Source organism: Falco biarmicus, chromosome 2 (assembly GCF_023638135.1).
Source record: "Falco biarmicus isolate bFalBia1 chromosome 2, bFalBia1.pri, whole genome shotgun sequence".
NCBI classification, from domain to species: Eukaryota; Metazoa; Chordata; class Aves; order Falconiformes; family Falconidae; genus Falco; species Falco biarmicus.
The window spans coordinates 71,829,770-71,842,425 of record NC_079289.1 but is presented as its reverse complement, the minus strand read 5'-3'; the positions used below and the strand labels follow the sequence as shown (position 1 = coordinate 71,842,425).

General features: G+C 44.7%; 1 protein-coding gene across 3 annotated transcripts in view; it reads right to left on the bottom strand.

Annotated features, from left to right (window-relative positions):
- Positions 1–8,182: 8,182 nt before the first annotated feature.
- Positions 8,183–12,656, bottom strand: part of GABRA5 (gamma-aminobutyric acid type A receptor subunit alpha5) — a 60,022-nt gene continuing 55,548 nt past the window's right edge. For 2 of the 3 annotated variants that reach the window (XM_056329116.1, XM_056329114.1), the window contains exons 9-11: positions 12,274–12,426; positions 10,639–10,850; positions 8,183–9,709 (exon numbers count right to left, since the gene is read on the bottom strand). In XM_056329116.1, the coding sequence (XP_056185091.1) occupies positions 9,407–9,709; positions 10,639–10,850; positions 12,274–12,426 (668 nt within the window). In that variant the 3' untranslated portion in view covers positions 8,183–9,406. The remainder of the gene's footprint in view (positions 9,710–10,638; positions 10,851–12,273; positions 12,427–12,656) is intronic. The other variant, XM_056329117.1, reaches the window with a different exon arrangement.

Below are 12,656 nucleotides of genomic sequence, written 5' to 3'. Positions count from 1 at the left end.
ACGCACACGGGAGAGGGGGAGCCGCAAACTCGCCAGCCGCAGCCAGCCGGCAGCGGGGATTTCTCCCCGCCATCACTAGCCCGATGCCCCCGAGGAGGCGGCTCCGAGGGGCCTGCGGCGCCTGGCGGCAGCATCCCCCCGCTGTTTTTGCGTGGCCCCCACCCCCGAACCCCACACTCACTTGCCGAGCGGGCCCCCCAGGGCGCCGGAGGTGCTCCCTTCAGGCGGAGGGAGAGGGGTCGGCGCTGCTTTTGGTCTCGGAGTGGCCGGAACCACGAGCATCCCGATGTACATATAGACGCAGATCCATGCAATCGGTGCGGCTACAGAGAGGGACCTACAGAACTGTCTTCCACAGACAGACAAACATACACAACGCAGCGTGTTTGTATATGCCTCTTTATCTAGCTGGATCTATGTAGAAGCTTGCATGCGCTGTGCGAGAGCATGGATACACATAGATATGCTTAAGATACGTCTGTAAAATGTATATACACCGAGAAGAGAGATGCGGTAGACCGATGTACACGGATTTATGTGTATATTGGAAATTTTACAATAAACGAGGAATTTATGGCGTGAGAACTCAGAAATGTGACAGCAGCCAAGTGTATTCAGGGCAAAAGTAGTCTGGGTTTCGGTATCATGTGTCTTGCTACTCCACTGAGAACAGCATAGGTGTGATATTTACCGACTTCAATTCTTTCCAGGTGTGTGGAGCTTTGCATCAGGGTAATAAGAACGTTCTTCTTTGCTTTCGGAATGGGAAATGACAGAATTTCACTTACATGATGGTAATCTGGAAACGAAAAGCTCTGCTCGAGGTGCAACGAGTGATCAGAAATCTCGGAAGCATAAATCTTTGCTTCCTCCTGCCTTACACATAATTTCCAAGTTCTGGGGGAGTTGTTTTTAATTATGAGATTACATTGAAAAAGAATAAAGAAAAAAATGCTGCTGGAAGATGCAATCTTGCTTTCAGAATAATTCCTACATGATGCCTAGAAGAGCTAGCTGAAGAGAGTTCTGTTACAGAAGTTATTTATTGAAGGAAGGAGACAGCTTAGGGAAAATCCGTCGTGAGCCAGGCAATTAATTCCCAGTCATGCACTTTAGAATTTTTCTTTTTTTCAACCTAAACGTCTCTACTAGCTTCAACAGCAGTTCTTTCGTGTTGACTTTGGCTAATTGCAGTTACTGTGAATTGCTAATAATCACTTGCTACAAGACCGGTGCGTCTTTCCGTCGCCAGCAGAGAAGGGCAGGTGGACCCCAGACCGACCGCTGCTGCCTTGAGAAAACGGGAAAGGCGACGGAAGGGACGGCAGGAGCTCGGGGGCTGCCCGGTTAGGCAGCACGCCGAGCCGCTGATAACTTTGCGGAAACACGGCGCTGCGGGTCGGGCTGGGGCGGCCGCCGCCCCGCAGCAACGGGGGTTGGGCTCCCGCCGGTGCCGGTGGGTCCCGGCGGCGCTGGGCTCGGCGCTGCCGCCGGCACCGCTGCACGGCAGCTCGCTGCGGCCACCAGCGCTGTCAGGCACCCGAAGGTGTTCTGAAGGCCGGTGCTTATGGAAACATCACCCAGGGCTCCGCGGTCGCGGTACCCACGCCTCGGCTGGCAGTGCCTGCGCGTTTGGAACAGAGGGGGTTTCGCCGTCGCCGGCCACCCCCGCGCTGGCCACATAGAGACAAATGCATGTGTTCACACACACTCCACTGGAATAAATAAAAGCCTAGCCCGGCAGAGCAAACCGTTGGGGAGTGCTGCGGCGGTGGCTGCCGCCCCGGCCGGCTCGGCTCGGCTCGGCTCTGCCGGCAGCGGCTTGGGGCGGGGGGCGACCGGGGGACGGCAGGGGCTGCCTTCCCCTCTGCCACCGCCTGTGTACCGCGGCAGAGGTACCCGGAGGAGAGACGCACCAGCAGCGAGTTGCAAAGAGAGAGAGCGAGCCCGCGTCCTGCGCCGCCTGCCCGGCCGGGGAGCCGAGCTCTGGGCAACGCTGCGCCGCAGGGACCCCCAGCCCCCGCCTCTTGATCGGGGGCGGCTTCCCCGCAGGCGGCGGCTCCGCCTCTTTCCCCCGCCGCCGGCACCGCCTGCCGCGGCGGCGGGATCCTCTGGCGGCGGCTGCGGGAAGCGCGGCTGGCCGGGACCGGGACGGGGACCGGGCTGCCCCCCAGCCCGCCTGCAGCCGGCGGCAGCGCGCTGGGTTAACCCCTGTTCGGTGACCGTGTGCTGTTACCGGCGCTGTGTGTGGTCACCGAGCTGCCCAGCCCTCCGGGAGAGCCCTCGGTATGAGACTGGCTCCCCTCTTCCCTTTGGTGTGACAGCAAGCCCAAGGCTCGAGTGGAGTTTCATGGGTCAGTAATTACTGCCTCCTCCTCAAGCTGTAAGGAAAAAGAAAAGGTGATGTTTAAGACTTTCTGTTGTCCTCGGTGGGCTATATGTTAATGCCAAAGGAATACTTTAGCACCGCTCTTTATTACACCTCATCCCTCGGTCATTTCTCCATCCCTGCTTTCTTCATATACCTATATGCTTTTCTCTTTTAATCACACTTTCCGACTTTGCGGAGCCTTTTCAAATTGTGTATTCAGGTAAGGGTTGTGATATACGATATATATATATGTATGATATATATCTTATATGTAATCTTTATCATACCCTGTATATATGATTTAATGACAGTAAAATGTTTATATTCTCTAGCACAATAAAATGGATCCATATTTTAACTTACTTCTCGCATTTTCGCGGAGGGTGACTATCTTTTCAACCTGAGGGATGCCGAAGTGAGACCTTTGTAGTATTTCTTGCACAAGGGGGGAAGTAAGAGCCTCCAAAAGCAGCTGTGCAGGGAGCTGGTTAGTCTAAGTAAGGGGGGAATACAGAAGGAGGGAATGGGGCTCACATATCAAGTGTCTCACTTGCTAGACCTGGGTGCCCCCTTTCTAGCACTGAACAGGTTCCTGAAATCAGGCACGTGAACTTTGCTGTGATTAAATGTTGAAGGAGAGCCCTCACTGGTGGCTTTCCTGGCATCCCAGTGGCTGAGGCTGCCACCTGCACCACGAGCAGCACAGGAGGGCACTGGGGCTGTTCTGAGACAAACAGGGAAGGGGCTGAAACCTGTCTCCTACAGCTCCTGGAGTCCTCCAGCTGGACGCTTGTTAGATATTTATCTGAGACTACAGACAGTTTATTCTGGCTGAAGGTCTCTGTCGCTGGAAGCATTTTGCTTTGTACAAATAATTAAATCTGCCTTTAGGTAGGAAGTTGAATTTCAGAGGTCCAGACACTTTCTGTGTGCCCTCAGCTCTGTCCTTCTGCACGGGGCTCACCACCCTCTTTGGCCCACGGGCAACATATGGAGAAGAGAATGCCTCCTGATATTGCTGTGCTGCAGCTCTTCAGAAGCTTTGCATGCACTTGCTGGCAGAAGCACGCCCATCAAGGGTGGGCAGGCCTGGACTCTGGGTCCAGATGACCCCTGAGGAGTTGTTTTGAGGATGTCAGTAACACCAGTCTGCAGTGAATGAAGAACTGAGCCCAGATCCACTGAGGCCAAGACTGCTGTGAGTGGCTGGTTCCAGTGTTTTTTTATCATATATGTGACAAGTTATGTGGTATTTTTTTGTTCTATGTGTAGCAGATCAAATTTTCCCACCTACAAATGCAACCTACCATTGTCGGTCCAGTGCACTGCAATCTATTGATATTTCTCAAAAACTCTCCAAATTCATCTGACTGAAATGAGTTGGTATCTTCAATCAACATTTCTGATTTCCATTTCACTTTGGTTTTAGCCAGGGCCAATATAAAGAGCAATTTTAAGACATGATGACTGTGAGGAGTGATAATTGCTTTTGAGGATGGCAATGAAAGGCAAATAATGCAGTACAGAATGGGACACTTACACTTGGATCTATATTAGTGGTAAACTTAGGAAGATCCTTCAGAAGTCCTTTGGGCTTCATAAAATCTAACTTCCATTCTTTCTGCCTTTCTCAAAATTGAACAAATGCCCATAACAAAATAATGGAAGATGTAAAAACTGGTAAGGTGAAGATGTCATCTGAGATTGTTACCATGTGATAGCCATATTTAAATGTTTGTAGTGACATAAAAACATACAGAAAGCCAGAAAGAATTTGAGCAGTTTGATCAATCACTCCTTTAGAACACTTCAGGTTCCTCTGAACATTTCAGTGTCAATTCCAATCTGAGGAGCAAGGGTGTTGGGGAAAATACATCCTTATTACAAAGAACATTATCTCCAGACTTAAAAAAACATAGCCTTGCAAGTGCTACATTCATCTTATCTGCATAAACTGAATAGCAAAGCAGTTTAACTCAGTTCTCTTCAAAGTTTAATTTATACATTGAGCAAGAATTTTTGAAAGACAAGATTATTTCATAAAATAATTTTTTCTCAGTTTTGTAGAAATATGTTTAGTTATTCCACAGAGGGCATATTCCATTTAGAAAAAAGCAGAACACAATTCAAGATAACAGAGGAGGGCTAAGTTTTAGAAAATACATTGTTGCCTAAATTCACCCTTGCAGTAAGCTGGCACAGCTCAAATATCAGAAATAAAAAACCTTTTCCATTGTATTTGACTTGTTCTTTCATTCTTAATGGGCGCAAGTGAGGAAATTTGGCAGTAGAACTGCAAACACTTACTCTCCGGTGCTGAATTGTAACTCACTTTTCAACCTTTTTTTGGTGAAAGCATACAGGAAAAACACAATGACAAGCAATTCCTATTTATTACTCTCTTTGGCCGTGACTAAGCTGTGAAGTAGATGAGTCCTGCAGGGTCCAAGCTCACCCACACCGGGGACAGTGACACAGTTCACCCCGCTCCTGAAGGCCCAAGCTTCTTCCAGGGCAGATCAGAGGAGGTTGATGTACATCCAGGTACAGCCCCAGCCTGCAGCAGGACAAGGCCAGGGTGTTTACTTTGAGCCAGAATCTGAGAAATACATCTCCCACAGTTCAGATGCCATCAGTAAGTAATGGTCTCCCCTCCAAAGAGTTATGCTGATGGCAGAGAGATTGAAATTGTTAGGTGTGGTGTAGTGCGAGGCAGTGGCATTTAAGTATTCCAGTCTGGAATCCATCAGTTTATTGAAGCATCTCCCAGATTATGAACCTACTGTTCAGGCAGGAGCACATGCTGCAAGGTGGCGGCTTCTCCTCTCATTTCCGTTCTCAGCAAGGATTAGGAATGCGTGGGATTCTCCAAGAAATGTAAGATAGATGGTTTCTTCAGGAAATTTCAATCTGGTTTAGCAAATCCACAGTAACAGAATGAGCTCTAATCATTGTTTTCTGCCTTTACCTTCAAACGCAGAAAGTGACAGTCAATATACCTTGAAGTGATTTATGTATAGAATGTCTGTGGTGCATATGCCTTTGGCAGGTAATTATCAGGTCCTCTACACGTCACATAAATTGTTTACCAAAATAAAGCAAAGAGCCTGATCCTGCGACCATGCAGCTCCGCTCTTTGCAGGTAGTTTGTATTCAGTGAAGACAAGGAAACTTTCCATGTAAGTAAAACAAGTCAGATTTAGAGGTCCTGGCACCAAGTCCTGCAGTGGTGACCAAAAAATGATGCTGAGCCATTCAGGGTGAGAGGCAAACTTGGGTGTAAGCAAATAATAAAAAGCACAGAGAACCCTTTGGGGCAGATAATGGCTCTGGAGAAGATGCTGTGAAGGTGGCTCCGAGTTTCCCATTCATGTAGCAAAAAAGCTCACCTTGGAGGCTTTTTGTGGGAGTCTGAGGAAAGTAAAAAGCAAATCCCTGTGATTCTGTTTTGGGGGATTCATGTGTATTCAGACATCTTTTTACAATGCTTGGTGTCTTCTGGAGGTTCACAGATAGTTCATAGGTTTTAACAGTGTAGTAGTAAATACAGCCTCCATATTACCCCAGAAGCACCCTGGTGCCACTTTCACAAATACTCTGTGGTCTGACTAGGCATTCCTGCGCTCCAGCCTTCTCTTGCAGAACATTTGCTGAGTAGCTGTATGGGGTCAGGACAAAGGTCTGGATAGTACAGTAACCTTCCTCTGAAAATGGCCAGAAGCAGAGTTCTTTTGGGAAGAATGAGAGGAACAGTGCACATATATATGATATTCCTCCCAAGTACTCCTTCAGCTTCTAGCAATCAGCGTGTCTCAGGATCCTGATATAGTTTCAATCTATTTAGACTGTGCAAAAGTCCCATGCTCCAGATTGAACCTGAACCCACAGAACCTGGTTTCGGTCAAGGACTGTCCAATTAGTTCCTTAATTTTTGGAACATCATTGTTCAATAACTGGTTTTAGTTTAAAACCCTACAACTACCTAAACTTCCTGTGGGGGGGAAAAAAACCCCAACAAACCAAACCCACCATGTTTTTCATGTACCTTGAATGTTTGATATCTGAGAGGAAGAAGTGTTAATAATACAACTTTATCATTTACGTTGTCATAAATAATAATGTGTGATAAAAAAGCCTGAGCCTATGCCACCTGTAGGCTGCAAGAATGGTTGGGAAGAGAATTGAGCTTACAGTTATGTATCATTATACATACCTCCCAACCACATGACAGCATGTCTACATATGGCATTAAAAAAAGAGGGCAAATCAAGTGGACTGTTTTCTGGTGGGTCCTCACCAGCCCACCCATCATCCTCAGACACCTGTTTGAGTAAGATCAATTTGGTGCATTATGCTATGTCACTGATGTTGCTAGAGTTACGTCTCATCTGTTATTCTGGAGAGACTAGAAATAGCAAGCTGTTGGTAAACTGGTTTCTATCGAGCAAGACGCCTTGTCCAGATGTGTTACCTGGCACATACCAACCTGTGATGAATGTCAATGGCAGGCCCTATCATCAACCCCAGGAAAAGACTCGAGGGCAGTGAGCAAACACTCATCCATAGGGCTGCAGGCAGTCTTCGTCAGTGATTAACAAGACCCTACCATGCCACTCATTTCATGGTCACTTTGCCTTGCCACAGGAGGAATGCACACCCATATGAAACATTTAGAACAGTTCCCCTGGTGTGCACATCCTGACTAAGAGGAACTGTTGTTTGCTAGCCCTGACAGCACGTTGGGCTCATCTCTCCCTGACTGGATATTCAGCCTCCAGGAGCTGGCATTTATTGTACATCTCCATGGCCACAGGAAGAGGCAGAAGATGCTTCAGCTGAGAGGGTCTGTCTTGTACATGCAGAAATATCTGCTCCCCTCTGCCAGTCACCGGGTGGTTTTAGCTGTTTCAGAGGTGCTCAGTGAGTGAATCACTGGGGACACCCAGTACATTGTGTCTGCAGTTCCCTTCACTGCATCCCTGTCGGGCTTGGCAAAGCTATGTGCTCTTCACCGAGAAAACAGGAGGTCTCGTTGGCTCCAACCTTTTTGTGGAAATAACCTGCATACAAGAAAAGAAATAGCCATGGGACTTCATACAGTTTCGCCTCCCAATGGGCTTTGCAATTTTTCACTATTTTCAATCCCCAAAGGGCCAGATTTATTGCATTCAGATACCATTATCTCACTTTTAAAACAAAAAAAATGATGAACATAGAGGTGTGTGGCTGTTCAAAGCCATATGGGAAGCCTACATGAAAACAGCTCCAAATCCTCATCTTGGCTCAGGATAGCACCGTAACTAATAGATGGTATGCCCCTCCCTTGCTCCTCTTTAACAGCTTCCAGTCACCCACTCAGTCCCGTGGCTTCTCCGTGGGCACTGAGAAATTGCAAATTTCTAATTCCTCAGCATCAAACAAAAACCTGCAAAAAGGAATAGGAGTGTGAGTTTTTTTCTTGGCAATGTTTAGGAGTGAAGGGGGATGAAGAGAACACACACAAGAAGTCCAGACAGCTCCCCAGTCCCGGACTAGACCCTCACCTTAAAGTGAAGCACGAGCTCTGCTCTCTGTACCAAAGAGCACATGGGGTTGATGCTTCATAGCAAGATAGCACCTAATTCTGAAACATCTCGATTCACTGTCTTCCCTCAGTATATACCTTTCTGGGCAACAGTGAGGATGTGTCATGCTCACACATGTGACCGAGTGCATGATGTGTGCTTTTCATTTACTCCTTCCGGCTCTTGTGGTGATTTTTTGGTCTCTCTAAAAGGATAACCAGTATAAGAATGACATTTTGCAATCAAATGTTGAATGCATTTTTTATTTAAACATTAAGATTAAATTACAAAAGCTTCTGGAACAAGGAAAAGATGCCAAGGAGGAAAGAGCTGAAAACTCAGATTGCATTTTCTCATTCATTGTGAAAGCAAAACACATTGGCAGCAGCAAGGCGTTTTATAGAAAAGTTTCAGATGGACAGTACAAAGACCTTTCTGTCAACATTGTCACTGAAACACCTTGCTGTCATGAAGCACATCTTTTTCTCTGATCACACTTCTTAGTGTCAGCTGATTGGTTTTCACTGTGGGAAACAAGCAATAATTATTGCAGAATTACTATAATTCTTTACTGTTAATCTCTGATAATATAACACAATCTTCTTCCTGGGAAAATGTCCAAACACCATTTACTTTACCCTAATAAAAATGTCTACTGCTGTTGTTAAAAGTTTTATTTGCACAGGTATGTTCCTAATCTATGTTAATTTCATGCAGTATATCTCTAATTTTTGGAATAAATACTGAGAATCATTCAAGAAAATTCCTTGGAATGCAAAATCCAAACAAACTTACTGTCTTTTAAGGGCAAGATTCCAGCACCTTTATTTACACAAGTAGCATCCTGCTCCCTATGTTACTTCACTGCACGCTAGAAGCTCAAGCAGTGAAAATTAACATAGCCCCATTAGGATTCAGTGCATTGTATTATTTTCCAATGAAAATTGGGCTGAGCAGTTTTACTGTGGAGTAATGCACTACCTATAACCAGTAAAGGTGCTCAAACATAGACCTATACTTAATAATTTGGCACATTTACAACTGGCGTTACTCAGTAACTTATCAGATGACAATAGTGGAGCTCTTCTGTAAAATATAGGTTAAGCCTATATTTGTATGACTGTACATCTGAAGTATAAAAACCACGATATGTAGTACACTTGAACAGTTAAAAAATATAACTTATTTCATTTGTAAACTACCAATGCAAGATACTCAGCAGCAAAGAAGCCATGTTCAATGCCTTCTGATCTTTTATAAAGATCTGTTGCTGTAAGTAATATAATTGTCTCCGAAACATCTGAGGTTACATGTAGAAACAATCAAGGCAATATTATTTGTACATATTATTAAACATGCAAAAAACTTCCTGAAGAATATTGCCCAAATGTAGAAAGTTGTCTGGATCTCAAATTTCCTTGGTAGCGCCTGCTTTGTAAGTATGGCTCATGTGGCTTTAGAGTCCTTCAGTTTATTTTGGAGAACTGGCACCTTTGATAACAGGCTCCCTATTCAAATATGTGGCCCAGTAAACTAAGTTAAAAGTTCCAAACAGCACTGGAAAAATTATCCGGGACATTTTGTCAATCTTACTGATGCTGTTGTAAGTCTTTTTGCTTTCAGCAGGCTTTTCTTCTGCAGGCTTCGCTGGAGCAGATGCAGTGTTTGAGATGACAGATGGGCCTGAGTCCTTTGGCATGTTTGGCGCGGGGGTCATCTTCCCAGTGCTGTAAGTATGAGTTGATTTATTTCCCAGCAATTGACGCTCTTTTTTCTGCAGTGTACAGAACAAAACATTAGACTGTGGGAACAGAAAGTGGAAACACATTCTCAAGACACTAACCCAAAAATCTAAGTACCATAATCAATCATGCCAACAGATGCCTGTTGCCTATGCGACTTTGACTACCAAACAGCTGTTCCTGTCTTGACTTTATATCCCTTACTCATGTTAAACTTTCCCCAATGCCAGAGAAAACTAAGTGACTGTCCTGACCTGGATCCTACCTGGTGTGTGCATTAGCAGCCTCTTTTGTCAAGGCGATGTGGTCCTGCACCTGCAGAGGTTGCTGCCCCACGGACAGCTGCCAAGATGTGAACCTCACTCTCCTGGCTGCAGCAACGAGTGTGGCTGGGCTCATTGCCCCTGCCAGCTTGCCCTCTCTGTATTGTTCCTTTGGGGTGCCTGCAGGTCTGAGCTCTCTCTAGGCCATCATTTGCTAAGAATCAGACTTATTCCAAAACTTTCATTTCAGCATGAAACTCAAAACTTCGTGTTTTCACAGAACCGCTCTTTTGTGTCTTTTTTTCTTGGGGATACTGTGATGGGACCCTGACTCATGGAGTTCAGTGTGAGCTTTGTCATTTATCTGAAAGAGTGCATAGGGAGTATTCTGCAGAGATATGTTTCATAGTTTATGTCTGCTGTTATCAGAAGTTTGGTCACTGAAATGCTGTGTGTACTCAATTCCCTCCATCCTTCTGGAAATAGCCCTCTTCATATAGATGGTGGAGACTGATACTCTATCTCTGTGAAGATAAGAAGGCATATCTCCTTGCAAATTTTCCTCTACAGGAAGGTGAAAGTATGTCATGAGGTAATTAAATACCTTTTCCCCAAAGAAGCTGAAAATTGTCCGTTCAGTTATTTGAACTATGTTGAGTCCCTGCTTTTTATGTGTTTAAAAAATGTGAGGTAAGCACCTTGATTTTAGCAGCTTCCAGGGCTTTTTTGCCATCCCATGCCCAACTCCTCTTGGTGAAATAGTTGACTGTTGCAAATTCAATCAATGCAGAAAATACAAAGGCATAGCAGACAGCTATAAACCAGTCCATGGCAGTAGCGTAGGCCACTTTTGGCAAAGAGTTACGGGCACTAATACTTAAGGTGGTCATGGTGAGGACTGTTGTCACTCCTATAAAGAAGGGGGGAAAAAGAGGAAGAGGTGAGTCTGGTAGCCCTTACAAGATCCCTAAGAAGCCATGAGCAGGCTGCAATTCAGCAGGATGCCTAAGGTGGCCACATGAAGTCAGTCTGTTTCCATATTACGGTCCAGGAGAGTAAGATACATTACTCTCCAAGAAAAAATGAAAGCCTCCACCCTCAGATGTTTAATTTTGTGGTGTTCTGGTTATGTTAAGTTATAGTGTATTTAAATAAGTGTTTTTAGGGTAACACAAACCCAGCTGTTACATAAACCAAGGCCTTACTGGCATTTTATCCCTGTATACTGATGCATAGTATGTATAGAGTGTCCCTTGTTAAATAGTACATTTATTTACATAATAGTACATAAAATCGGTGAGCAACCCATTTAGCAGTAACTGTCAGAATCAAGTGGGATTACTGGTTTTATTTTCTCACATGAAGATTGTATGTATGAAATTGTTGGCTGTTACTGACTGCCTTGCCTGTAGCTCCTCCTTTCCCATAGGCCAGTAAGTGACTGAGCTGCCACTACTTCCACCTGTGGAAGGATTCTTCCAATAGGACAAAACCCAACTCCCAGTTACAGCTTTGTAAACCTAGAATGGGTACCACCAATCAGCAAAGCGATGCTGGTACCTGTATTCTCCCCATACAGCTTGATGAACTGATTTTTGATCAAAGCTGCTGACTGACTTCAGAAGAATGACTCTTTTAACAACAGCTGAACAAAGTTTTACATAATAAACTGCTCCCACTCACCTCATTTTTCATCTACTGAAAATTCTGTATTTCATCAACCTTTACTTAAGGCTATGTTTATTTTCTGCAATCTTCTAGTGATAAATTGAGTAATTTAAGACACCCCAAAGGATTTTTCCATGACAACTTCTGTAGTAAATATGCTTTTTCTAAATGCAAAATCATATTGATTTGTTTGATGGTAATAGAGATAATTGTCACTAATTAACCTCTACATGGTTTTCCAAGATAAACATCTTAAAACAGAGATAAACAAAATGTCTCAAAGTGAAATCTGTTTCAAATGCTTAGCTTGAGTATACACTAAATACAATATTATGGATGTTTTCTTGTTGTAAGCCATCCAGTATTTCACCCAAGTGAAAAAAAACCAACCCAACCCAAACCACAAATCACACCAATCCAGTTCTTTTGTCTTCTGTCCTTAATATTAGTATAATTGATTCTTGACCAATTTCTATAATAACTACCAAAAAAGCCCAGACAGTGTCTTTAAATGAAGTTTGACTTTAAACTGGAAGAGAACAAGCGAACATCTAGAATACCTCAAGCAGAAAAAAGCATTAGTGCACTGTGGTTTTGTTACAGCAAATCACTTCCACAAGCCAGACCGATCCTTCCTGCATGCTGGGAGAAAGTGTGATACTCACCAAAGACAGTCCTAGCAGGGACAGATTCTCTGTTTAGCCAAAACGACACTTGCGATAAGATCACAGTCATAATGCAAGGAAGGTATGTCTGGATGACAAAATAACCAATTTTTCTTTTCAGATGAAAATGGGCTGTCATAATAGTATATTCACCTAGGAGGAGAAAAATGTGCATGTGGGTAAAATAAGGGAGGCTTACTGATTTAGGGACTTAAGCAGGCCAGCTCCACACACACAGAGACACACACACACACCCCCCCCCCCCCCAATTTGAAGATATCATTCAGCCGTTCTTAATTTCATTCATTAAAAATGTCTGGATTTCTCCGTTGTGGAAAACCAGAGCTTGAGAGAGAGGTGCTGCTAGATCCTGTTAGACTTCA